This window comes from Gouania willdenowi, chromosome 21 (assembly GCF_900634775.1).
Source record: "Gouania willdenowi chromosome 21, fGouWil2.1, whole genome shotgun sequence".
Lineage (NCBI taxonomy): Eukaryota > Metazoa > Chordata > Actinopteri > Blenniiformes > Gobiesocidae > Gouania > Gouania willdenowi.
This window is the reverse complement of record NC_041064.1, coordinates 8,452,975-8,480,708: the sequence shown is the minus strand read 5'-3', so window position 1 is coordinate 8,480,708 and position 27,734 is coordinate 8,452,975. Positions and strand designations below refer to the sequence as shown.

The 27,734-nt window shown below is 36.3% G+C and overlaps 1 protein-coding gene across 7 annotated transcripts; it reads left to right on the top strand.

The window, feature by feature from the left end:
• Positions 1 to 644: 644 nt before the first annotated feature.
• On the top strand, positions 645 to 27,357 carry ikzf2 (IKAROS family zinc finger 2). Of its 7 annotated transcripts, XR_003672684.1 has the most exons (10): positions 921 to 1,918; positions 2,044 to 2,128; positions 3,084 to 3,130; positions 6,778 to 6,879; positions 12,110 to 12,301; positions 13,224 to 13,391; positions 18,585 to 18,722; positions 22,078 to 22,209; positions 24,718 to 25,671; positions 25,753 to 27,357. XR_003672684.1 is itself a non-coding variant. In XM_028436756.1 (9 exons), the coding sequence occupies exons 3-9, from the start codon at positions 3,103 to 3,105 to the stop codon at positions 25,518 to 25,520; spliced, it is 1,563 nt and encodes a 520-aa protein (XP_028292557.1). In that variant the 5' UTR covers positions 921 to 1,918; positions 2,044 to 2,128; positions 3,084 to 3,102; the 3' UTR covers positions 25,521 to 27,357. The 7 variants fall into 7 exon arrangements, 6 of the variants coding, with proteins under 6 accessions (XP_028292559.1, XP_028292562.1, XP_028292561.1 ...); XM_028436756.1 differs by having other exon boundaries at positions 24,718 to 27,357; XM_028436758.1 differs by lacking the exons at positions 921 to 1,918; positions 2,044 to 2,128 and adding an exon at positions 645 to 901 and having other exon boundaries at positions 24,718 to 27,357.
• The last annotated feature ends 377 nt before the right edge of the window (positions 27,358 to 27,734 follow it).

The window sequence follows — 27,734 nt, the reverse complement described above, 5'->3', positions numbered from 1 at the left end:
TCAAATCTACAGAAGCTGACGAGGGCCAATTCACCATATGACAACAAACAGCAGATCGTGGCCGTCTACAGTTGTATTGATGATTGTGTTAAACTTTACTTCAAAGTTGGGTTTGATAACAAAAATATTCTTTCTTTTTTTTTTTTTTAGCTCATAGATATGGCATTTTATTGTCTTGTCATTAGGGAAATTGGCCCTTGTCAGCTTCCGTAGATTTGACAAGATTCATCACAATATTATTGTAATTTGAGTTTTAGAAACGTCGACTTTAATCTTGATAATATATTCAAACTTTCTTCTTGAAATTTCAATTTTAATCTCGACATTTCGACTTTATTCTCAACATTTTCACAAAAAGAAAACGTGGAAATGATGAGAATTTGGGCAAATATTTTTGATTTGCTCAAAAATATTTTCTCCATTAAAAAAATTGGCCCTAAATTTCTTCCATGATTGCAAATGTTTCACTATGTCCATTAGCAGCTATACTGTAATCCTTCGCACACTAGTAGTCACATGGATAGAACAGGACTTGCCTTAGAAATAAGAGGCCTTTGTCTGTGTAACCTAATCGATTACCGAGCACAAAGCTGCAGAGCGGCTCTGATCCGTTTCTCTGTGTCACACTAAGTTCCCAGAATAGATGGTGCTATTGGTGCTGCTGCTGCTGCTGCTGCGCTCCACCGGGGAGGCGATGGAGGAGGAAGTCAGCGGTGTGTCTGACAACTGTTGCTTTAGCCGCTTTAGCTGCTACTGCTGCATCGGAACCATTAGTTAAGTCTGTGTGTCAGTGCGCGCTGTGTGGCGCTGGACGGACCGCAATGAATCCCGCCGCGGTGAGACATTCAGTCCGGATGAGTGTGCAAGTTTATGGGATCCTATAAAGTCCTGCATGTGGAAGGTAAATAAGAAAAGAAAAGAAAAGATGCAGCGCGCATCCATTCATTGTCTGTTATCGGCTTTATGTACTGTATGTCTGCAGCACATAGACAGACAAGGAGCGTCTGTGTGATGAAAGCAGAGCCAGACGGGCTTCATGCTGCACAATGCGGTGATCGGATAACCTGTTGAATTGCACCTGATGTCATTCAGATAAAAAAGAAAAGAAAAACCCACTAACTCAAGAGTAATAGACCTATGATAACACATAATAGTTTTTTTTTTATCCAAAAGACGCGCATGTTTCGCATCCTGTCACTGCGTCCTCATCATTCCACCTGTTTGTTTCTCTTCCCAAAGTCTCAACACGGAATTTGTGTCAAAATGTGTGTTTAAAAAAAAAAAAAAAAAAAAAACCCTCCTAGGGTTAAAATGGTCACACCTGATTCCTACTGAAAGCTATAATTCCATTATTTTTCCTGCTTTAAATGACATTTCTCCACCTTTTACATCCATTCAATATTATTCATTTATCCCCATTGTGAGGCAGCATCATCATCATCATCCAAAACATGTGGATTTCTCTCCTCGACCTTGAGTCACTCCTCTTCCTCTTCCTCAGTAGCTGAACACAGTACACTATAGTCTGCCCACGGATTTCCAGTGCTTTAAGTCTGTGAGAGAGAATGCCTTGGCTGCTCCCTGCAGTCGCTATGGCTAATTCCTTAGGAACCGGTGGATCCAGTTTGATCCATCCCTCTCTTTTTTTCCCTTACCAACTTGTTGAGTCTTCCCCCCCTCTTTGTTCCTACCGCAACACTGAACCGGCTCCGCTTAAAGAAGAGTTGTGAGACTGGTAACGAAATGTGAGTGTGAATGATCAGGACTGCGCTGGGGACGTGTTTTTAAAAAGTGGGAACCTCGACGGGACGCGGTGGCTCTGAGGCGTTGGCGCTCCAACACGCACTTGTTTGGACTTCAGATGCGCACCAGCCCAACTTCCATCTGCTTCTCTGATCTGGATCTGTTGTATCCTTAGGTATTATTATTTAATTTATTTATATATACATATATATATCATTTGTTCGTGAACATAATAATGTAGAATGAGATTCTGTTGGCAGTCAATGAAGAGTAATATTAAGTTTTTGATGGTTTTTCCAGGGAGGTGGAGACAATTTGCCAACCTCCCTCCAACCAACCTTGACTGGAACAATCAACTAATTTTGCACTGGGGCAACACTTCAAGGTAGCTTATGTGTATCCAATTGTTCCAGTGCTTTACAGCTTGTGTTCTGTTTTGAATTAGCAGGAATGTCAGATTGTATTTATTTGATTTGATGTTTTAATATTCAATGAAGTGGAAAAAGAACATTTACCTGAAAGCTAACGTGTTGCCATGTTGGCCTTTCCTTAAGAAAACTCCTTTGTGTCTTTGTTACACTGGTATTTACCACAATTGAGACAATGGAACCAGTGCCGTGACTATTTATTAGTTTTCCCATCTTTTCATAGAAACAAAATGGTTAAGCTAATAAGGAAGTTCTAAACATTTAGATTTAGATTTTCAAACCACACACACTTTTTGACGATGCTCATTATGTAAGATCAAGACTGGCACTTTACTCTTTTTTTTTTTTTTTTTTTGGTTTGGATTATTAGAAAATATAGATTTATATACTTAATTTAGGGACAGTACAACTCTGTTTTTTACAGCTGTTTATAGCCATCAAACTTGTTGATTTTTTTTTTTTCAATTATTGGTAAATTTAAGCAGATAAGATCATTTACCTTTGGCATGATTTGCTTGTTTAAAGCAAGTTAATGTTTGGAAGAGACAAATCAAATTCATAGGTGAGATTTTAGATGTGAGGAACACACATTAGTAAATGTAAATATCACTGAAGTAACTGTAATCCAGTGAATAGCCTGTAAAATGTCTCACTTATTTTTCCAAAAAGGAATATTATTTAATTCTACTCCAGGTATGCACATACTGTATATAATTCCGATATATACACACACACAATATGTGCTGTGAAGTTTAATCAAAGAGAGGTTTATTTTCACATTCCTGATTGAGACGTGTGATTTTTTTGACATTCACATTTCATAAAGCAAACAATTAAGTTTTTGTGCAACGTGCAGTCGATGCAGAATTATTCATTTTTGCTTTTCTGTTATTTTTGGTTGTGATCTCCCAGCAACCTGAAAGCAGTTGAAATGGAGGCTTCAGAAGACTACGGTGCAAGTAAGTCCATCTGCCACTCTGCACATTATCTCTCTGACCCGTCCGTTTCAACTGTGTCAATGTGCTTCACCTCTTATCATAGGTGTAACTCAGGCTGCATCTTTGCACATTTAAGTTTTTAGATGTCGGATTTCATACTCGGGTAGGAAAAAAAATGAAATAAGAAAATACATTTTTTGCAATCACGCTACGTATTTCAAGGGATTTTCCCCTTGTGCAGGCTTTTCCTGTTCACCCCTTAAGAGAAAGCGACAATGTTGTATATGCAACATCCTGTTTAATGCAGTAGATGCTGGATATGCACTTTGTGGTGATGCATTGCCCTTTGCTGGTTCTTTTTTGGTTTGTATCCCCCTTCGCCCTGTGCATTTAGGTGAAAATAAGAGTTTCTTCTCATTTTGAATTATCAACGTTTTTTGTGGTTTAAACTGTTTATTATGTATGGATCTAAGGTCCTAACGCACTTGCAGACTGAGAAAAACTGGTCAGATAATAAAAATGTTGTTTTGTTTTTTTTTTAACTTTCTGACAACATCGGTAGACATGGCAAAATAAAGCATGCAATCATGTTTTAACAGAGATATTTACTTTGTCACGCACACGCAGTCATATCTATACGCATTATTTCTCACACACAAAAAACAACAATAGTACGTTATCGCAAACACAATGGTCCATTTGTAGATCAGGTAAAAACGAATTGTCCCTATAAATATACAGTAGATCAGTTTGAAACAATGGCATATTCTTTATCTTTAATTCCTACAAAAATTTACATTTTGACAGATTTAATGAAAATAGTACATCTGGTCAGCCTGTTATAATCGCTACATACCATTGATTTGTTGTTTGTTCATTTTTATTTATTTTTATTTCACGCTGTTATTAATGTTTCAGACCCATACATATATGTATTATGTTGTTTCATTTATCATACACTGCAATCCAATCGACACCCTGCCTGTACATCAGTGATCGGCAACCTTTATCACAGCGGGGCCCCAAAAAATGTGATTGTCTGATCCAAAGGCAACGTTATCAATATTCATGTCAGCATTTATAGTAACACAGGAAAGAAGAAAGGGTTTGTGTGTTTTTGTTGTGTTTTTCTGTTATAATGTATGTTCTTTGGATTGGTTTTGTGTATTTTTGTTGTTATTTTGTGTGCTTTCGAAGTCATTCTGTGTGTTTCTGCTGTACCATGAGCTATTTTGTGTAGTTTTGCTGTAAATTTGTTTATCTTTCTGTTATTGATTTGTCTGTTTTAATTAATTCTATGTATTTTTGTTGTCGTTTTGTATATTTTCTGTTAATTATGTGCATTTCTGTGGTAATTTTTGCTGTTCTTTTATGTATTTTGCTCTATTTTTTAATTATGTTTTTTGGATTTATTTTGTGTATAGGAATTTGAATTGCCCTGTGTATGAAATGTGCTATGAAAATACATTTGCGTTACCTTTTTTTGCTTATATTTTGAGTAGATCGTTGTCTAAACTTAGTCCGAGGGTCACATGTGGCTTTTTTATGCTTTTTGAACTCCTGCTATTTATTATTGCAGTATAGATAGATAGATAGATAGATAGATAGATAGATAGATAGATAAAGCCCCTGTTTGCATCATGGAAAATCTATCATGACAAATCGGGGCCACCCCTGTCTTCAGGACAGTGTCGGTCACCTGAGATTTCCTCCAACCCCGACGTGTGCAACATGAGCCCAGGCTCAGGGATTGGGTCATGGACAGTGACTCCCAGTAAAGCCCCGTCACTGTACTCTCCCCAAGACATGGGAAGCGCTACTGTATTTTCTGTGTGAGATTGTCTTCACTATTTTTATTTTGATGTCTAGTGGCGTGTAGACACACACTTGTCATGCATTTGAAGGCTGTGAGAGTACGTGTGGTTCCTTAAGGATCCGACACCTCCACCTCTACCAGAGGGACTGTTTGTCTGTTGACACCACATTGTTGTCGTCACCCTGGTGTGGTGGAGTGAAAGGGGATAAGGGATGGGTTTGCTCTCCCTCTGAGTGGACACTCAGCTATCCATAACCAATGGTCTGTGCAGCCTTCTAAGGCAATGGAATTTGATCTTTTTGCTGGACATTAGGATTTTATAGCTGCGTATGTATGGGGTGCCGGATGTAAAAAACCCGCTCCCTGTTTCATAGTAGAAATATTTTGAACGTTCAGCTAATTTTCCTCACGTTCAGCAAATTTTTCTTTCATTTGAGACAAATTAATGTAAAACAGCCTGTTCGATATCGTTGTTAAAAATGTGTAAACATAAAAAATATTTCTAAATGTAAATTTTAAATCTAAATGTAAAAGTTAAATATACATATTATAATCACGCTGACATGCCCACTTTGCATAATTTCTAAACATATAGCTTTCCACTTGGCGACCGATTTAACATTTATATTTAGATCTAACATTTAGATTGAAGATTTAGATCTAACATTTAGATTTAACATTTAGATCTAGATTTAGACTGGCACCCTGTACAGGGTGCACCCACACCTAATGCCCATTGAGAGCTGGAGATGGGTAACCAGCAGACTTCCGCAAGCCTGAAAAAATAGGTACAAGTGGGTCAAAAAATGGATGGATGGATGGATTTAGATTTAGATTCAACATTTAGATTTAAATTTAACATTTAGATTTAGATTCGGAATTAGCATTTAACATAACAGGCGTTACAGATCAATGTATGGCAAAACAACTCATCACAAGAACAGTTTCTTCCCCCAGGCTGTCACTGTGATGAATGCTATACAGTCAGTGTCAGACCTGTTGCTGTGAAATAACCCTGGAACTGTCACTGTGACTGTATATATACTGTACGTATATTATTTAATTTTAATCTTCATCTACGCACACTCTTCACTGTAAATACTGAAAAAGAAATTACCTCATGTTTACTTTATCGTCCTTTTGCACTTCTCACCACTGTACTATTATCCTATTATATTATCTTATTATATTACATTATCCAATTTAGCCTTGTACATTTTAGTCTTTAACTACTGTTAATATTTCTAGTTGATTATTATTTAATGTTGACCAAAGTCAAATTCCTTGTGCTTTTAACATACATGGCCAATAAAGATGATTCTGATTAACATTAACATTTAGATTTAACATTAACATTTATATTTATTTTTATTGTGTACACATTTTTAACAATGATATGCTGTTTTACACGAATTTTTGTCTCAAATATGAGAAAAAAATTAGCTAAATGTATAAAATATGTTAGCTATGAAAAAGTGACTGTGTTTTTTCATTTGTCACCCAATACAAAAATTGACATGTCCTTATTAGTTAATTTTGCAGTTTTGACGATAATACAAGTACTGAGGAAAGCTCGTAGGTGCTTTCATTTCAGTTTTTTTTTTTTTTTTAATTCAATTAAAATATATTCTAAACAAATAACAGATTTAGTACAGATTCAAATATCCATGCCAACGCCAGGGTAACAAGTATGCAATTTGTTCCTCGCTCCAATATTTGATCATTTTCGATCAGAAATGATGGAATTTGATGGACAAAACAACTGAAACCAATGTCTTCAAGTATACATTTGCTGTACAGCTCGTTGCATTGTGAAGCTGAGTGAGGATGGCTCTGTTTCTGTGTCTCCCAGGTAACGGACAGTGCTCTCCCAGTAAGGAGAACTCGAGAATGTTGGCGGATATGTCAGCACCTAATGGACAGGCAGTTCCTCTGGCTCCTAATTCCCCTGGTGGTGAGTGCTCATTTAACAGACGGACAGTCAAGAAGGATAGCTGCACGTCACTGCTCTCTTTTTTTACCTCTACATTCAAACACACATTCTCATGCCATGTGTCTTTGCATAGTGTGCAGAACTTGAAAGGAGAAGTAGTTTGTATGTTTCCCACAAGTCTACATCAGCAAAGGGAAGGAGGTTTTATTATCACATTGGGATCTGCTCGCTGATAAAGAGCTGTAGTCATCCTGGACGTTGCACAACGTGACTTGGTATTTCGAGTTCTGTCAAAAAAAAAAAATGCTTTATAATACTGAAGAGAAAAAAAAAACAGTTTTGGGTGCATCGACAGTGCAATTCTCCATTGGTGTTCTATGTTTTATGTGATGAACAGAGCTTTAAGGACAGATTGTATGGTTGGGGTTTTTTTTTTCTAATGCAGTGGAATCATAAAAAAAGAAGGGAAGAAAATGTGCTTGATTCTTTTGTCGGAGCAGCCGTCTCAAGTGTATCCTCAGCTGACCGCCCCTTTGCATTCTGTGCTGCTGAACTGGAGAGACAGATGTAAAGATGCAATGAGCTGAATAGCAAGGACATTCAGGTCTGCTCCGTGTTGCCAGGATACAGCTGTCAAAGACAAGGCTCTATTGCAACTTCAATATTGGGAGATTTTTTTTTTTTTATCTCTCTTTTTCTTACTCTCTCTATTTCCTTCTCTCTTACTTGTTGTGGCTTTGGAAACACACAGTAACACCTTGGAGAAGTCTTTCATGGCTTTGTTCTTTGATCAGTGCGTTCCTTTAATTATGTATGCATTTACACTGACCTCTGAAAGGAGGATGAATCCAGTTTGGAAGCCTTGGGCAAAAACTAAACAGATGCAGTCTAATGGGAGGCTTTAGTGAAACAACCGTGTCTGCTCACACTATGATTATCACCACTAATCCCAAAACAAGAAGATCAGGATGAGTGAGTAAAACACCGCGGGGGGTTTTTCCTTTAACTTTAAATCTAAATCCTCTTTTTAGCGATCTAACATTAACACCATCATAGTAGTGTGCAGTGATAAAACTGACCAAAATATCAACCTATTGTTAGAAAAAATCACCCACGTGATTATTTATGTACTGTATATCTCCTGATTTTAAAGACATGGTCTCATGCTGAAACGGAGACAATATAGTGTGTTAATGTTACGTTGAACACATATTATAACATTTAGTCACAGTTTTCTATCTCAGCGACAGGAATGTACACATTTGAGCTGCTGGCTGCATAAAAATGTTGAATATACAATATGATATGTACATTACAATAGTGCGTGTACCAAAACAAGCAAAAAAAATAATACTTGAACACTTAAATCATGCTTGATTTTATGTGAAATCTGTATTTCTAATTAATTTTCTAATTGAATGAGGTTAAAAAAAATATTAAATTTTTTTTGGACTAAACAGTTTTTTGTTTGTTCTTTATTTCAAATTTATTTAGGACAATTTGTACAATATCAAACCATTGTTCTAAAGTCAAATCTCTGATATGTATATTAGTCCTTATTGTGTAAATCTGCCTCCTAAAGTCGTAAAAAAAAAAGCCAAATTTGGACATATTTGATAAAGAAAAAGAACACAGCAGTTTTGTTAATATAGATTTTTGGAACATCCTGAAATCTCTTGAAATTTAAAACATTTATATTTTGATTGATTTCTTTAAAGGATGCCTGCGTTTCCATGGTAGTTGGCAATGATCATATCTAAATGTGCATAAAGCTACACTTGTTTGAGCTTCTAATTCTTTATGAGCTGAGCTCAACAATCTAAAAAAAATTTTCTATGTACACCAAAGGCCTTTTTCTCTCAAATATTGTTCACAAATGTGTCTAAATGTGTGTTTGTGAGCACTTCTCCTTTGCTGAGATGATCCATCCACCTCACAGGTGTAGCATAGCAAGATGCTGATTAGACGACATGACGGTAGCACAGGTGTTCCACACATGTTGCACGTTTTAAGGGAGAGTGCGGTTGGCGTAGTGACGGCAGGAATGCCTCCCAAAGTTGTTACCTGTGGAATAAAAGTTCATTTCTCTACCGTGCGCATTAAGACGTCTCCTAAGGCGTTTCAGAGAATTTGGCAGTTAATTTAACCAACCCAACAGCCACAGACCTGGTGTAACCACATCTAGAATCTTCACCTTTGTCTACTCTCTACTATTTACTATTACCGTAGTATGATTAGGATGATGACCGTTCCCTCTGAAGTACACTTCCAAGTTTCCCAAGATGCATTTCAAACCTACGGCGAAAACCTGAAGCACACTAAAGATAAATATCTCCGTTGATTCGTCACCTTTGAAAGTTCTGAAAACATTTTAAGTGACAAAGTGACCAAGTACAATATCAACATGTGCTCATTTGATCCATAAAACTCGCGTATACACATTTCATGCCGACATTTCTGAGATTTTCATGTGATACTGACCAAACTTCCGGTTAACTTCAAAACAAGAGCCCTATTTACAGAAGAAAAAAAAAAAAAACTAATGGAAGACAAGAAGAGAAGCTTTTGTTTTGAAAAGGGGATGTTTGATTTTTAGCTTGAAGCCGGTCCCAGGATGATTTTACATTCCGCTCGCAATGCATCATGGGGCGGTTGAGTATGACTAGTTTGCCCATAGTGCATACTTAAAAAATGTCCGGGTATTTCTCGCGTACTCAATCTTTTCATACTATCTAACGTGAACGCACTACATACTCATTTTGCGTTTATATTTTTAACGTATTGTGTTTTCCATCATTGTAGATAGCACACAGTAAATGTTCTCCCCTTTGTGAACGGCTCTCTGAAACTACAAGTTTGAGATAAATGTGTGACATGTGCAGGGTATGACTGAACTGTAACGTTTTAGTTTTGACTGGATAATCTAAGTTCACTTAAAGCGACCAACAAATGTTACTTTTCTTTTAAATGTTACTTTGTTTACTTTTTTTCTGAAGGAAATTAGTTCAGTGTAGGGCAAGGCAAATGTATTTGTATCACGCATTTCATGCACAAGGCGATTTCATGTGCTTTATAATTAAAAAACCATAAAACATTAAACAGAGCTTAAAAATCTTTTTTTTTTTTTTTTTAATAGAGTTTAAAATCAACAGTTAAATAATTAAAAACATTAAAAATCTTCCAGTAAGATGTCCACCGTTTTTTTTATTAACTATTGTATTTTTGTTAGGTTTTCATTTTTCACCAAAACTAGACTAAATGCAAACAACTGCTGAAAACTATATACAGCAAATACTGTAATGTTTACTTTTTAACTTACGGAAATTAGTTCAGGTGTAAGGCCAGGGCAAGGCAAGTTTATATGTATATACACAATGTGACTTAATGTGCTTTACATGATTAAAAATACAACAGAAAACATTGAACAGAACTGAAAAAGCAATAAATAAAAGATTAAACAGTTTAAAATCGACAATAAAAACATTAATTCAATAAGAAAATAATTATAAATCTTCCTATTTTTTGTCCATAATCTAAGTAAGTAGGTAAGTACTGTAAAGTATTAATTAATTAAATAAAAAAAATATATATATTATTGCTAATATATATATTGCCTAAAAACCAGTGAAAAAAGGAACAGTAATTCAAAATATAAGGTTTATAAATTAAAAATGTGTTGTTAAATCTAACACTGTTGCTAACTTATGACAGGGTTTAAAAAAAAAAAAAAACAGTTGAAGGTAAATGGCTTCCTGCCACCTCCTTCATCCTCACACTCATACCATTACACAAACATTAGTCCTTGTCATCGAGCAGGCCTCCCGTTGCCAGTCAGCTGCAGCGACTTCTCGGCCCTTTGACACTCCTTTCTCCCCAGGGACCAGAAACCAGAACAGCCTGTTTCTCTCTCGCTCTCACTCTCGTCCTGTCAGTTTGGCTGTCCATCCTAACGCCGAGAAGATTGATTCATGTTTTGTTCAACTTAGATATGTGAATGTAACAATCCTTAGTAGATGCAAACACTTTTAAAACTTCTTCTATTTTCTATTGACATATATTTTTCCATGAAGGTTTGATACAATTCCAGCAAGTTCATTTTGTCTTCTTTTTGAATATGTTAAAGTTTAATTGATTCAGACAACTTTTTTTAAAATAAATTTGCTTTGATCTCCTGACATGTTTTAACTGCCAGTCTTCTTCAGAAGCGTCTGCTCGTCGCTTTGATGTTTTCTTGACTTTCGCATAATAATTCCAGGAAGTTAACGTTCTCTTGTTTTTGAATAGTATGTTAAGGTTTCATTTATTCAGAGCACTTTTTGTCAGGAAATTTACTTTGATCTCCTGATATGTTTCAACTGTCAACTGCCAATCTTCTTCAGAGGCGTCTGCTGATCGCTTTGATGTTTTCTTGCCTTTTGCGTAATAATTCCAGAAAGTTCAATTTGTCTTCTTTTCGAATAATATGTTATGGTTTCATTTATTCAGAAAATGTACTTTAGTCTCCTGACATGCTTCGACTGTCAACTGCCAGTCTTCCTTAGAGGCATCTGCTGGTCGCTGAGATGTTCTTGACTTGCGCATAATAATTTCAGCAAGTTAACATTCTTTTATTTTTAAATATGTTAAAGTTTCATTTATACAGAACACTTTTTGTCAGGAAATTTACTTTAATCTCCTGATATGTTTCGACTGTCAACTGTCAGTCCTCTTCAGAGGCGTCTGCTCATTGCTTTGATGTTTTCTTGACTTCTGCTTAATAATTCCAGCAAGTTCAATTTGTTTTGTTTTTTTAATAATATGTTATAGTATCATTTATTCAGAAAATGTACTTTAGTGTCCTTACATGTTTCGACCGTCAACTGCCAGTCTTCTTCAGAGGCGCCTGCTGGTCCCTTTGATGTTTTATTGACTTCCGCATAATAATTTCAGCAAGTTAACATTTTTTTGTTTTTGACTAGTATGTTAAGGTTTCATTTATTCAGAAAATGCACTTTGATCTCCTGACGATCGCTTTGATGCTTTGATGTTTTTTTGACTACTGCGTAATACTAATTCCAGCAATTTCACTTTGTCTTCACTTTGAATAATATGTTATGATTTCTTTTATTCAGAGCACTTTTTTCAGTAAATTTACTTTGATATCCTGACATATTTCGACTGTCAACTGCCAGTCTTCCTCAGAGGCGTCTGAAGATAAACGAAAAGGCTTCAACAGAATAACTTTTGTGTGTTTTTTTTTTTCCGTTTATAGAACTGACTATAAAGCAAGAGGAGGAAATTACAGAAGAGACTGAAAACTGCAGCCCAGGCCATGGAGCACTGAACCGAATGGACAATGAAAGGGTTTCACAGGAGGAGTCGATGACTGGCAGCCCAGGAATCACACAGGAGAGTTCGTCAGGGTCAAACGTGGCAGGAGAGGCAGGAAATCGACAAACAAACGGTAACTGATTGGGTATTTGCAAATATGTGGGTGAAATCTGTTTAATGTGATTAGATATCATCAGTCAACACCATTTCAGTTATTTATTTTAACTTTTATGCCTAAGAACACTGCGTCCAAACTTTACAGGGAACATTCATGGGTGTGGACGGCAGTCTTCCTTTTTCTGGAAGACAATAGTTTTAGTTTTGGAATGATGACCCAGGGAAAATAATTCTTGGAATCTCCCGCAACCAGTTTTAACTGACGCCACGGCTGCTTGGTTTGTCACAGCATTAGGATCATGTTTCTCTTTTCCAACTGGCTGTAAATTTAAAAAAAAAAAAAAAAAAGAGAGAGAGATTAAAAAAACTAAACTACAAAAAAATTAATAATAATCATGAGATTAGGAGGCTGCCATCCACATAATAAAAGGTTCACTGCATTCCCAGAGAAACATAGTTACAGTAGCATAACTAGTTGTTAGCAGTTTACATCAATTTATTAGTAAGTCACTGTTGTGTTTTCCTAGCTGCAGGGTTGTTGAGAAAGATTGCTTTTATTTAAAATAAAAATAATTAAATTAGATTAAAGTTAAATACATTTGTCTCAGATCATTTCTTTTTTGGTTAGGGTTTCTCAAATATAGCTGTAATTTTGTTTTTACTGATGATTTGAATGTTCCTATTGATTTTTAGGCTGTTGAATGTTTTCTGTTGCACTTTTTGATCATGCAAAGCACATTGAGTTGCCTTGTGCATGAACGGCGCTATACAAATACATTTGCCTTGTCTTGCCTTGTTGGAATATTAAAAGTACAGTAAAAAAAAAAAAAGAGACAAAAGAAAAGTAATGATGTGATTGCAATGAGTTAAAGTCTTGTGGAGACACTGAGTCTTCCATAGTGAATGTGGTCTTAACTCCCTGTGTCTGCCTCTACCAGGAGACAGGCCTTTCCAGTGCAACCAGTGTGGTGTGTCGTTCACACAGAAGGGAAACCTGCTGCGACACATTAAACTGCACACAGGCGAAAAACCCTTTAAATGCCCTTTCTGCAGCTACGCCTGCCGGCGGCGCGATGCCCTCACTGGTCATTTGCGCACCCATGCTGGTAAGCCTCACCCTGTCATCCTCAGTTATCTGATTGTGTTTTGAAACAGGCTTCACTTTTCAACTGATTAGTTTTGCTCACTTTTTGTTTTTGTATTTTGGTGAAAAATCTATAATTTAGGTATTATGTCAAGGTTTCATTGAGTCATACAACTGTTAATCGGGAAATCCACTTTGATATCCTGACATGTTTCGACTGACAAATGCCAGTCTTCGTCAAAGGCGTTTGTGTGATCGCTTTGATGCTTTCTTTGAAGTTTTTTTTGACTCCCGCGTAATAATTGCTGCAAGATACTTTTTGTCTCCTTTTTGAATAGTATGTTAAGTTTTCATTTATTTAGACAACTTTTTTTCAGGAAATTTACTTTGATCTCCTGACATGTTTCGACTGTCAACTGCCAGTCTTCGTCACAGGCGAGTGCTGATTGCTTTAAAGGTCCAGTATTATGCTATTTTTCACCCATCTCCATTCGTTCTAAGAACCCCAACAACATAGTATTTGAGGTTAATTTTACCAAACTCGCCTGTTTTTTGGAGTTTTAGCCCTCTGAAAAGTGACTTTCTGAGCAATTCTAAAAATGGGCTGATTTGTGGCCTATTTATGCGTATTCCTGAGTAGGCATGTCTGTAGACGTTATCCACACATTGTTGTTATTGTTTTCAGCCAAAAAATCTGCCCATTACGGTAAAACACATGGCTATTTAAGTGGCTATTGTGATTGTGAGTCAGAAAAACACTGTTTCATGAAGTGTGTGAGCCGTGCACCAGCAGCAGCCATATATGTCGGCAGAGCCGGAGCAGCAGCAGCCAAAGCAGAGGAGTTCAAACACTTAAAACACTTACCGAAGCTGCTATGTCGCTTTCTTGTCATCATCTCCTCTAGTGATTACAGGAATAGTCCATTCAAAGTGATAGTCCACTGTTTTGTCCAACCGCTGCGTCGCATTGTGTCACAAAGACGGCAGATCTCAAAGGCGAAACGAGGAAGAGTTCACGGTGTGTGAACGGTGTGAAAATCCAACTCACCTGTTTGGAGCTGACTTTTTACAAATTGTGGAATAACGAGAAACATACCTTTTTCAACTTTGGCCCTCTGAATGAAGCTAAAGAGATGTACATCACTGTAGCAAAACCATTCTAAAATGATTTTTCCACAATATCGCTCCTCCTCTGTTTTCTTGACTTCTGCGCAATAATTCCAGCAAGTCCTATTTGTCTTTTTTTTTTTTAAATAATTTGTTAAGTTTTCATTTATTCAGACAACTGTTTCTCTGGAAATCCACTTTGGTTTCCTGACATGTTTCAACTGACAACTGCCTGTCTCTGTCAAAGGCGTCTGCTGATTGCTTTGATGTTTCCTTTGAAGTTTCCTTGACTTCTGCATAATAATTCCTGCAAGATTCTTTTTTTTTCTTTTTGATAATATGCTAAGGTTTCATTTATTCAGACATCCCAAGTATCTTTTTGGAGATTCTTCATCTACAAAGCCAGCGTTTGGACCATGTTGCCACCTTTTGTTAATTTCAACATCTGATGTAAAAAAAACACACTATACATTTTTTGTACGTGACTATCGCTTATTGTTTTTCAATGGCTTGCATAGACAGAGGTTGCAAAGGCTTTGTGGTTAGGCATCAAGGACACGCTGTTCCTCAGTCGCTTAACTTGCTCAGGAGGAAACTGTTGAGAAACACGTAGGGCTTTTTTTCTTTCTCTCCTATATGTATCGCACTTTCCAGAGGTTGTGCCCTCTGCCTTTAGAATAAAGGTCGGACAATACTGCAGTCATAACTTTCTGTAGTGCCCCGACAGCGATTACTCATGCAGAGTTCTCATATTAGATGTAGGTGGTTTTTGTGTTTAGGTGCGTGGACCTGTTTACTAATTATTTACTTCTCATTTTGTTTATTCATCAAAATTATTCCGTCACATCCCACCGACTGTTTTGTGTTGTTGGAGGCAGGCTGATTCATTGTGAAAGGGATTTTTGTGTGTGCGTGCGGTTGTGTCTTGTCATGTTCTCACACCAATTTTTGTCTTGGGAACTGCTACACAGTGAGTGCTCATATCTGGCAACTCAGCTGTAGTTTTCTGACAGGAACGGCAGTTTTAAGGAAAAAATAGTAACAACAGACCAAAATCAAAAGAATACTGAACAGTCAATGAAGGAATGGAGGATGGGTATTGAACCATTTAGTGGATCAAAGGTTTGAAATGTTTCTTAAATGCAAGCAGAGCCAACCCCAGACAGTGGAATGGTGAGTTACTTCTCCACACAAAAGCCAGATTTAGCCATAACCATTTGTATTTCCAAATATTTAAGAAAATAGAAAGGGGATAAGAAAAGTTAATTGTGTAATTTTGCTGCGTAAAAAATCGTTTAATGCCAGGAAAGATGCTAGCCAGCTTTGGAAATTATTTTGACCAATGAAGGAAACCCATTTCCACATTGGCGTTCCATATACAGATGAATGGCAACTATTCAATTACTAACACACAAACTGTGAAAGCAAAAATGAATTGAGAGCATCCAATTTTCAATTCTTGATTGAACTACCGGTAAGTTGTTGTTACATCCTCCTAATAATTAATATTTCAGTTTGTAATTGACCGATGGTTATGCAATTCATTGATTACGCATTTTATCAAAAAGTTTCGAACTACTTAATTGTGATTAATGGTGATCCAAATAACTGGCAATATTTGACAAAGAGGATAGTATGCGCTCTCCGAGTGCTCTTGTTTGAGAACATTTTTCCCTCAAATTATATGGAAAATATTACATTTACAACTTGAAAAATTACATTCAGGTTAGCCAAATCTGTTGGAATTACACCAGTAAATATCGGAAATGACACAAATGAGTACCAAATATTGGTAAGCTGTATAGGTTGGGCCCTGCAATGGACTGGCGCACTGTCCAGGGTGTATCCCCACCTGAAGCCTGCTGGAGATAGATAGCGGGTCAGAAAATGGATTGATGTATAAGTCGGCAAGTATAGATCCTTTATCGATCAATAAATATTGATACACAGGGAGTGAATGGACGCGGCTACGTAATCTACAGTTATATTTTTTCCTCTTCTTTCTCTGTTAAAGACCAAATGCAGCCAGTCAATCGATGTGGCGCTCAGAGTACATTAGCGATGATGCATAAATAAGAGTAGCAAATGAAAGGTGGCGTATCTGCACAACATTGTGTGTAGGTGGGGATATAAATATGAAGAAGTAATGAAGTCTAAAGTATCTGTATTTTCAAGAGAGGGAGAGAAAGCATCAATGTGGAAACAAAGAAATAGAGAAAGAAAGATACCTAAATTAAAATGAGCTTCGATGGAGTCTAATTCTAATGTGAACCTTTTATCGCCCTAAAAAACTTAAATGATCCTAATTTAGACCAACTCTAATGAGGTCTTTTATTAGCTTCCAGGGTTTTTGACCTATTTGTATTAAACATAGAACATGTAGGAGTTTTTGTATATTTCTGTCTGTATGTGCCTTTAAGTTTATTATGGCATTAGAAAAATCTTCATCAGGGGTAATTACAAATGTACTTCAATTAAACAAATAAACTTCGACCCTTGTAACCAGGACACATTAAACCCATACTCAGACGTTTTGGTGCATCTTCTACTCCCACTGGTTTGTGTATTCATTTATTAAGTCCAAATAATGAGCTGTTAAGCCACTATTTGAGTATATCGGGGAGTCATTGTTGTTATTTATGTGTTGCCTCCATAATATGTTTCCACAAAAGGAACTGACTCAGAACAGAGTGACATTTTTGTGAGACAGGCTACTAGTTTTAGTTTGTCAATTTAGGTTTGACAATAACTTTAATAAAAGTAACATAATGAATGTGTATTTGTGTATTAATTTGATATTAGTGATATACATTTTGGTTACCAGTGTGCGAGTACACGTTACTGGTAAATCTAAAAGTGTCACTAATGGTGCTAGCAATGACTGTGTTTAACTTTGAATAATGCTTTTCTTTTACTGTTGGAATTGAATTTTCTACAGTGCATATTTCCTCATCACTTTTTTTATTATTTCTGTTACTTTAAATCTTTTAAAAGCCTCCTGTGGACAATTAGCACATGTGCTAACACACTTACAACAATACATCTGAGTAACAAATGTAATTGTGATCCATTACAAATAAATAAATAATAGTACTAATGAAGAAAAACAATTAAAAATGATTATAACAATAATGATGATGGAAATGATCTTGATTTGAACACGAACTGAAAATACAAAAGTCAGTCTTGGTCCCACACCAGGCAGGAAATGAACTGAAATGATAAAATAAAAAAAAACTATAGAAATAAATCTCTTCAGGAGGCACTAAACACAGTTTCTTTCACCTATTTAACAAAATGAGATTCTTTAAAGTGTGTGTTAACCTTCATTTATTCCATCATTATGCTTAATAGTGGTTTTTTCATGGTATTCTGAGCAAAATGTTGTAGTCTGACAAAGGGGGTACATGGATTCAGAAATAAGAGAAACTGGTACTTGGATCAAACAAGTTATAGAACCACAAGTTGGCCTTAGTAGGTGATTTTGTAGTACAATAAGTACTAGTAGACTTCAAATATGTTACTTGTAATAATTCAAAGCTTTACTTTGGAGTACATGCACTCCACATTTGAGATCTTAACTTTACTCAATAATAAAACTGTTACGTCATTTATGCTCAAAAGGCTTACCATAAATATGTCTTTGTATGTGTTTCCCCTCGTATCAATAGGAAGTGTTTTGGTATTGTAAAAATGGCAGCATGAATCACACTCCACCCTCAACTGCGCCTTACTTTCCTACCCCAACACGAAATGCTGATGGTCTCTTACACATACATTACCACCGCAGTGGGAGTTTGCTGTATATATTTTTACTGAGCAAAGCATTTGGAAATGCAGCGACTGTAGCTATCGCGACTCTCGCCCACATCTTTCTTGTCGTTTGTGTCTGGTAACAGTGATCTGGAAGCCTTTACACTAGTAGTGGAACCTCCATGATCTCAGCCTCAGACGTTTTAGTTTGTGCTGCATGGTTTAACTCATCACGGTATTTATACTACGCACCACATGAAAAATGACGGCATTGTATGCTTCCCACTCTGTCTGTGTCTGTGCAGCAGTGAATGAAATTAATCATCGCTCCTTTATCAAATGTCTTAACTTTTAGTGGGCAAACCACACAAGTGTAACTACTGTGGGCGGAGTTACAAACAGCGCACATCACTGGAGGAGCATAAAGAGCGCTGCCATAGCTACCTGCAGAGCATCGGATTGGATCCCACAACCAATGCTGTCCCATACACAGGTAAAAAGTTTACTACAGCTCTGATTCTCTGCTGTGAAAACGTACTTACTGTAAAAAACCAGATGCACACATTCCTGCTGCATGCAAACACTGTATTATTGTTTCTATACCCAGGTTCTACGTTTATATTTGAGGACGATATACTAAAAACGGCTTTTGACTTTGTAACATTTGAACTGGGAATTCCCGGCACTTACTAATGAACTGTTTAAAAAATCTAGATCAATAAAACTTATGGATATAGTAAAACTTTGTGTTTTATATTTTTAAAGCTGCTTTTATTCATTGTTGCACTTTGAGATTTGTTTTAAATGTAAAATGCATTATTAATAAAACGTATTATTATTATTATTATTATTATTATTATTATTATTATTATTATTATTAGAGATTTTTTCCGAGTAAGAAGTAAAAGGAAAATATAATTTAAGAGGGGTTTATGTTTTTGAAACAAATTTGAAAAGAAGATGCGTTTCCATTCATGGTGTTAAAGTTTGGAATGATCTTGAGGATGACTTTAAGTTAATGAGTTCACTGTCTATTAGGAGTGTGACGATATCTTGATACGCCGATATATTGCGATATTTTTTTCGCACGATTGATTATCGATATGCTCGCGCTATCGATTTTTAATATTTATTTATTTATTTCAAATTTTTTTGCTGCTTTTTCACTCAAAAGGTCTTCACATAAATGTTGTCACTGTTTGTTGAAGGGACCAATATATTGTTTACTGGAATACTGCACTATAATGGTGTCACTGGTAAGAAAGACCCTATTTTTTGTTTACACAAAGCACTATTGGGATTTGTTTACATTGGTATGTTGACACTTATTTACAGAAACGTTGCTCTAAAATAGTGTCACTGTTCATAGGACACTTTTTCAATTTATTGTTGTTCAGAGATGTAAAATAAAAATTTGATTTTTTCACTTAATCTTTTTTTTTTTCTTTGTTTTGTCATAGATTATCGTAGAATGATTTCTGACCAATATATCAATAATCGCAATATTGTCATATTTTGAGATAATCGTTACTGTGAGCTTTGTATCGCGTATCGTATCGTGAGGTTCCCACCCCTACTGTCTATGTTCAAAAATTCATTAAAAAACTAAAAATGTTGCTCCTATTCAAACATAAGTTGATAAGCTGATAAATAGCGCTGTTATTTAGTTATTTCTGTTGTGGTTTTTTTATATAATGCTGTTTGGGGATGGGTTCTGTTAAGCAAAATGTATGTTTTCATTGTATTGTATATGTTTGAAGACGGCCAAGAACAAATGTCTAAATTAAAAAAAAATCTAACTGATGAATTTCCATTAACAGCAGGACTCAAGTTTAGAAGTTTATAATTATCTTGTGAGATTTGTGTGCCCTATTTTAATGTTGCAGCACAGAATGTTTTTAGGTCAGACGTTATGCCACATCATCAGACTAAAAAACGTGTCCATGGCAGTGTGGTTTGCTGATTTGAAATCGGTGCAAATGTCTTATTTCTTTACTTTTTATTTGGATCTCCATTAGCTTTGGCTAAAGCCATTCTTCCTGGAGTCCACACCTAATACAATGGTCTTGTTATTGCAGTATATAATTACATACAGTATACCACATCACACAACAATGCAATGCAAACAACTAAAACTATTTACAAAACAAAACAAAAACAGCATTTATATTGTCTGACGTAGTTCCAATAATAATTCCTCCAATATGTGGTTTTTAACATTAGATGATAGCAATATACATTTACAATATATTAATATACATTTACAGTCATTTATCAATATACATATAAATAACGTAAAGCTTGTTTTATATGTTATATGTTCATCAGAACTAAAAGGCAATCATTTAAATAAAACCCTTTGCTGTTTAGTTTTCTAATAAAAAAAAAAAAAGATCATAAATACCAAACGGGTTTAAATCAGGGTTGCCCAAGTTCAGACTTTGAGGGTATCTTGTTATCAGGCGTTCTGGAGCAATGCGTGATGACACGTTCCGTCGATTCAGGAGTGTGGGAGGAGCAAATATATCACGGTCAGGGTCACAAACAGACTTTTCCCACATTTAAAATGTAGCTGTACATTTTTAATGTATTAAACCTTTTTTTTTTTTTATTGTCATACCTTATAAATATGTAATTTGACTGCTTCAAGGAACACGCGATTAGCTGTCATAGTGAGTCAGTTGACTGTGATTATCTGTGGGATGAAAGGAAAGGCTGTTCGCCCGAAAAGGCATCATTTGTATTTTTTTTTATTATGTATGTTTTTATGACAAAAATGGCAAAGAAAATGTATAAAAATATGATGATAAAGTTTATGCTTATGGTTAGGTCTGAAGTTGTTGATATCAAACTAGAGGTGGTTGGGGGGGGGGGGGGGGGGGGGATTATATATGCAACTTTTTTGTCACAGTTTTATGAAAGGTACCATTTTGGTACCTAAGGACAAAAAGTGTAATTTTTTTTTAAAGTGTGCCGTGGGCAGGGTTGGGGTCAATTACATCTTTCAATTACAATTACGTTTTCAATTACCCCAGTACATTTACAATTCAATCACAATTAGTGACCAGCATTTTTTCCAATTACATTCATTTTTTTTTTTTTTTATCTTCAGAAAGTCAATTACAATTACATTCTCAATTACTAAAGTTCAATTACAATTGAACACAATTACTGAGTCTGAAATAAATAACCTAATCAAAGTGAACCTTCCTCTTGTGTTAGCTTTCTGTTAGCATCTCTTATGATTGGGGTCCTAAATCAGCTGTAAAATACACTAAAAACTAATATTTATCATCTATTCTCTTTCCTATCTATTGATTACCTTGTTAGGCTTCTTAATCAATGAAAATATAGCTTTCAATATTTATAATGTGGGTGTTTGAGCCTTTTTTTGTGTCAATATACCCCTAGATTTTTTTTTTTCTTAATGTTAAATTGTGAGAAAGCTTGATATGAAACATATTTCAATAATTGTTAACTACATATGTGTAGAACTGTAACATGGTTCCCAAGTTTTGCGTTAAATTTTAATTGACAATTTTTATAGAATTTTCATGGCAATTTCAATTACAAAGTCAATTATCTGAACTCAATTACAATTTAATCACAGCTACGACAGCAACACATTTTTAAAATTACAATTATATTTACGCCTTAATTGTAATTTATTATTAATTATGCATTTACAATTATAATTGACCCCAGGAGTGACAATAAAAGCAACTTTGCTCTGATTATCTGTGGGGCTGTTCGCTCCAAATGTCTACGATCTACAGAGGAGGTTGGATGAAGCTGATAAGGCTGTTTCTGAGCAACTTTGAGTTTGATCCCATTTCTACTTTTTCAAGGCGAGGGGTTAAAAGAGGCGAGAAGCATGGCCGAGGCCAACAATATGGCGTCCTTTGATCGGCCACCTGTGATAGAAAGGCTACACAGCAACTTGGGAAAGAGGAAGAGCACCACGCCTCAGAAATTTGTGGGTGAGTTGTTTTAAACGTTTGATCACACGGTTTAAATACAGCATCTATACATTAAAGTAGATTACATCTAGGTTGTCACTGTTATAGTGGTTAAAGAACTGTAGTTTTTAATGATTATGTGTTTTACCTATATCCCTTTTTTTTTTTTGGTTCATAAACATTTCTTTTTCATGTTGCCTCATACCCGTGTTTGCAGCATTTCATCATGCAAGATAATGTCATTTCACTTTAAAGCCGTGCTCTACTTTACTTCTGCACACTTTATTTGCCGCATTATTAGAAGAAGAAGAAGAAGAAGAAAAAAAAAAAAAAAGAAGCAGATGAGCGACAAGCAAGGAAGTGTTGTTTTTTTGCTCTCTTGTGGTTATATACACCTGTACTTTGCCAGTGTTGTTATTGAGAGACAGACACAGAGAGAGAGAGAAAGTAGTTTACCGCATCCCTGCCTAGGAGGGGTTAAACAGCACACTGTCAATGTGGGACTTTCCACTTCATTAGAGTCGAGCAATAAATAAAGAAGTAGCAACTGAAAACAAACAAATATTATCAAGAGGTGAGTTTGAGTAAAGTCAAAAAGGAGGATTCAAGCAACTTAAATTAATGTACCATCTACTCCTGCACACTTAAAAAACATAACAATGTTATGTCATATATACACTGTATCTCTACAGGGACATTTGTAAATACATAATAATAAAAAATATTAGTAATCTGTAAGCACACAAGAAAATATTGTATTCAAAATTATCATTTGCTTTAATTAATTATTAATTTTCACTTCAAAAATCATTGATTTTGTAACCATTTTTTGTGTAATTTTGCGGAAATGTTTTTTTGATAAATTGCAAAAGTTGTGGAAAAATGTTGAGTTCTTTCCAGAATTTGCAATAAAAAATGACTGCATTCATGTGATATAAACAAAGGAAAACTGTAACCCCCTAAACATATTGCAGAGTTTCATTAAATTGGTGAATTTGAGAGATCTACAACAGATTATTTGGTCATTTACACAAAAATTCATGTTTTCGCTGTAATTTTTACTTTCTCCTGCGGGCCAAATTGGATGCTCTAAAGGACTGGATTTGGCCCCCGGGCCTTGAGTTTGACATGCGTGACCTAGAGCAGGGGTTCTCAACTGGTCTCACCCTGGGACCCACATTTTGGTGATTAAATTGCCAACCAAATTTAGTTTTTCAAAAAAAGCTGTTGAAAACACACTTATATAATTTTTTTTAAAACATAAATTTATATATTTTCTTGTGCAACATACCTGTCAAAAGACAAGATTATTTCAAAATAGTCCAACATGAGAGTCCAACATGAGAGACATTAAAGGTCCCATGTTATGCTATTTTTCACCCATCTCAAGAACCCCAAAAACATAGTATTTGAGGTTTGTTTTCCAAAACTCGCCTGTTTTCCAGAGTTTTAGCCTCTGAAAAGTCACTTTCTGAGCAATTCTACACAAACAGGCTGATTTGCATATTCATGAGTGGGCGTGTCTACAGACAGGACACTGACTTCCTCCTCCCCGTACGGTGACGTAGGCCCGCCCACCTCCCACCCACTCCGTAGCTGAGCTCATGCTGCTTTATAAACACGAGACAGACCGTGGGGGCGGGGCATTCGGCTGCATATACATAGACTGTAGAAAATACATACATAGCACTGTGCGAAGGATGCTGAAATGCTCACCTCCGTGGGCGTGTCTGTTTACATGTCAATCACGGCAGAGAGTTTCCTGGAGGTGCGGCTTCTCCAGCTCAGTGCCGTGTCAAATTCGTCATCAAAGTGGGAATGCGTCATCAAATTGTAGCGAGGTGTTTGGGCTCACCCTGCAGTAAAAAAGGAGCAAATCACCCTCTAACTAACGATTGAGGGAATCAATGAAAAAGCACTTGTGCATGTGTATGAAACCTAAATAGCACTTTTATCATGTTTAAAGCACAGAAAAGTTGATGTAGCTAACATGAGCCCTTTAAGTATTAATTTATGTTTTACCAGCTGTCTGTGACCCACCCAGTACAGGTCCACGACCCACTTTTGGGTCTTGACCCACCAGTTGAGAATCGCTCATTTAGAGCATCCAATTCGGCCCTAAAGACAAATTAATAAGATTGAGAAAAACAAATTATTACCTGACTGCATTTTATATCGCAGTTAGTTCAAAGAACTCTTAATTTTTTGAAAATCCTGCATTTTTTTCTTGAAATAATTAACATAATTTCCCCAAATTAATTAAACATTTGTCACAAAATCAATGGCATTTAAAAGAGAAGATCCTGCAGGGACTGATATGTCATGTTCTGCTTGGATACTGTTGTTGCATTACATACTTTAAATATCATTTATATGTAGAAGTTCAAACTAGTGCACATTAATGTTGAAATGGCAACTTTTCCCGCCTAAAATCTTGAGATGAAACTGCGCTGTATTTGGCCCTCAGGCAATTTTTCTTTTTTTTTTTGTCACTATGATGTTAATAGTCTAACTGTGTCATATCTGCAGGTGAAAAGCTGGTCCGCTACAGCTTCCCTGACGTTGGATATGAGATGGGCCTTAAATATGAAAAGCATGGTGAACTGATGCCTCACCACATGATGGATCAGGCCATGAATAATGCCATTACGTATCTGGGTTCAGACGCGTTACGTCCGATGCTGCACCATCCGGGCCCCCCTCTTTCTATGGCCGAGGTGGTGCCCATCGTCAACCCCCTCTTTCACCATCTCCTGCCAGTGGGCCAGCAGATAGAGGGTGCAGGGAACTGTGACAGGGTGACACCTCATCCACCGCCACCCCAGGAGTTTGCCAACCATTCCACCTCCAATGGCCCCGCGTTGTTGCCCCGGCAGGGAAAACCAGCCCCGAAGAGGCAAAATGAATCACCAAACAGCTGCGTTGACTCTGCTGACTCAGCACGCAGCAGCCCTCAGGACCGACCCATTTTCCACAGTGGCAACGCGCCCCCTAGCCTCAGGTCTCAAGCTAGCCCAGGAGGAGCACTTTCAGGTGAGCGGGTCAGAGACGCGTCACCAAAGAGTGCAGCGGGAGTGGGATTGATGCGAGTGCTGACAGAAAGGTCTGCGCCTCAGCAGGGAGTGCGGGTGTTCGGGCGAGAGGGCCACGAGCTGCGAGCCTTCCAGTGCGAGCACTGTCGAGTGCTCTTCCTCGACCATGTCATGTACACCATTCACATGGGTTGCCATGGATACAGAGATCCACTAGAGTGTAACATCTGCGGCCACCGAAGCAAGGACCGCTATGAGTTCTCCTCTCACATCGTGCGTGGGGAACATACGTTCCAGTGAAGACGAGACACAACAAACAAAGACGTGAAAGGAGCAATAGACGAGATATCAGTCTGTTGAAATGGCAACTGTAAACATCAAGTGTAGCACAATCACTGACTCTTTTTAAGCTACTTATTGTGAATCTGAACCGACAAAAAATCATATGAAGGTATGGGCCAAAGATACATTTGATACCTTTTCAGTTACAGCTGTTCGTTAAGGAAGGAAATTTTTTTTCTCTCTCTTTCAGAAATGTCACTGAAGTGTAAACCAGAGCAGCTGTCACATGATTATTATTATTTTTGTTTTTAATGTTTCTTTTTCTTTTCCCCCCTCCTTCATCTTCTCCTTGCTCTTATTTTGTAATTAAAAAAAAAAAAAAATGTGTAAAGTTGAAAATAATGCTTATATGTTAACCTTCCTCGCTCTCTGATTGAGATCAGCAAACAGAATGTCAATCTGCCTTATTACTGAAAGCGCTACTGTGGATTTGATCAAAGGCACAAGTTCCTGTGTGATATAAGACATAAAGGTAGAAAAACAAAACATAACATCAGTCTAGGGCTCTTATTGTGAAAGGTCAAAAAAAGCAGAAGTTGATGTTCTGCATGTCAAGCACTTGACAGTGACAGTTTTTAAAACAAAGCTTGTATTTCATCCATTTATCACACAGGAAGTTGCACCCATAATCAGGAAGTAACACCCCCAGAAAATAAAAGGTTACACAGTTAAACTTTAAATATTAGGAGGACTTTTTAAGTAAACCTTTGAAGTAGATTGCAAAGACAATCATTTTTATTCTTGCATTCAAAGTTGTATAAATGTGTAGGTTTGAAGGATTTGATTCTAAACAGTGAGGATGACGTTTATGCAAGTGGTCAAGCTCTATGGCAACGAGGCGTTTCATGATGGCACAGTTTGTACCCGTATTCTTCCTTTTTAATGAAGTCTAATAAATCAGCCATGATTTCTTTATTTAGAATCTCCACTGCATTGATTTTATGTTTAAAATTTATGGTTCATTTAGAAAGTCTAACCCAAATATTCTACACAAAGTACTAAAGACGTAACAGATACCAGACAGCCTCTTACACTATTTGTTTATCGCCAAAAATTAATTGGCAGAATTATTCAAATTCTGGTTAAAAAATATAAAAAAATTGAAAAAAATAGTAATAATTGCATTAACTTTCTGTAATCTGTGCATGTCAAGAGCTGAGAATATCCTAAAAAAAAAACTTTTGAAAGGACAAAAAGTTACTGAAATGCAAACGCACAAAACAAGTTGTGTGACTGACTTGTATTGATTGTTTTTCATTTAATCAGCCTTGTTTCTTTTTCCTTCTTATACTGAGAAAATAGATATGAAGGACACGTAAAGAAAGCCCTGCAGAGTTATGTTGTACTGTATTAATGACCAACTAAGTTCAATAATGAGATGGGATTATTTTTTTTGTGTTTCAAATCTTTCTTTTCCACTTTTAAACCCTTTTAAAACTGAATTACTGAATGAGTTTACATGAGTGCTATGTCTATTTGTATATGTTCATCGGGTTTCTATAATACTTTATATCTGATGGAAAAGATATTTCTAAATTTATATGAACGTATTCTTACGAACATTGACGTGCAGACTAATCAAGCTAGCTCTTTGCATCGCCATAGTGACCTTTTAGCAAAGAAAGGAAACCGACAGGAAGGTTAAGGAAGCGTGGTTATTTACTGTGTGGTACGTAAATGAAGGCACTTACCAAAACTGTGTAGCATTCCAAATAACCTCTAAAAACCTCAAACAAAGAAAAAAAGGAGTTTACATAAAGCGCAAAAAAAAAGGAGGGTTTTCTGGTTTATCATACACAACACAATGAAGGATCTGGATGCATTGTTTCCATCTGTTTAAAGATTAAACTCAGACTGTGTTTGCTACAGTTGATCAAGCACTTTATGTCTTAGCATTTAGCTACAGTACAGTATGTGTCTGCAGCCTAGGGCCTAGGCTATAGCTATCTGACAAATCTATTTTCATTCAATTCTTATAACTTACTAAAGTTTTGGCATTATGAGGTGTAGACGTTAAACACAGTCAATAACGATTAAACTCAGTGAACTATTAACTCATGTCCACTGACTTGTATTTAAAAGGCAGCTCTTTGTTCATGTTACTTCTTTTACTCTGCCCAGCTAGCATAAAACGTATTAGCAGTGGAAGTTGTTTACATCCGAAAGTAGTGA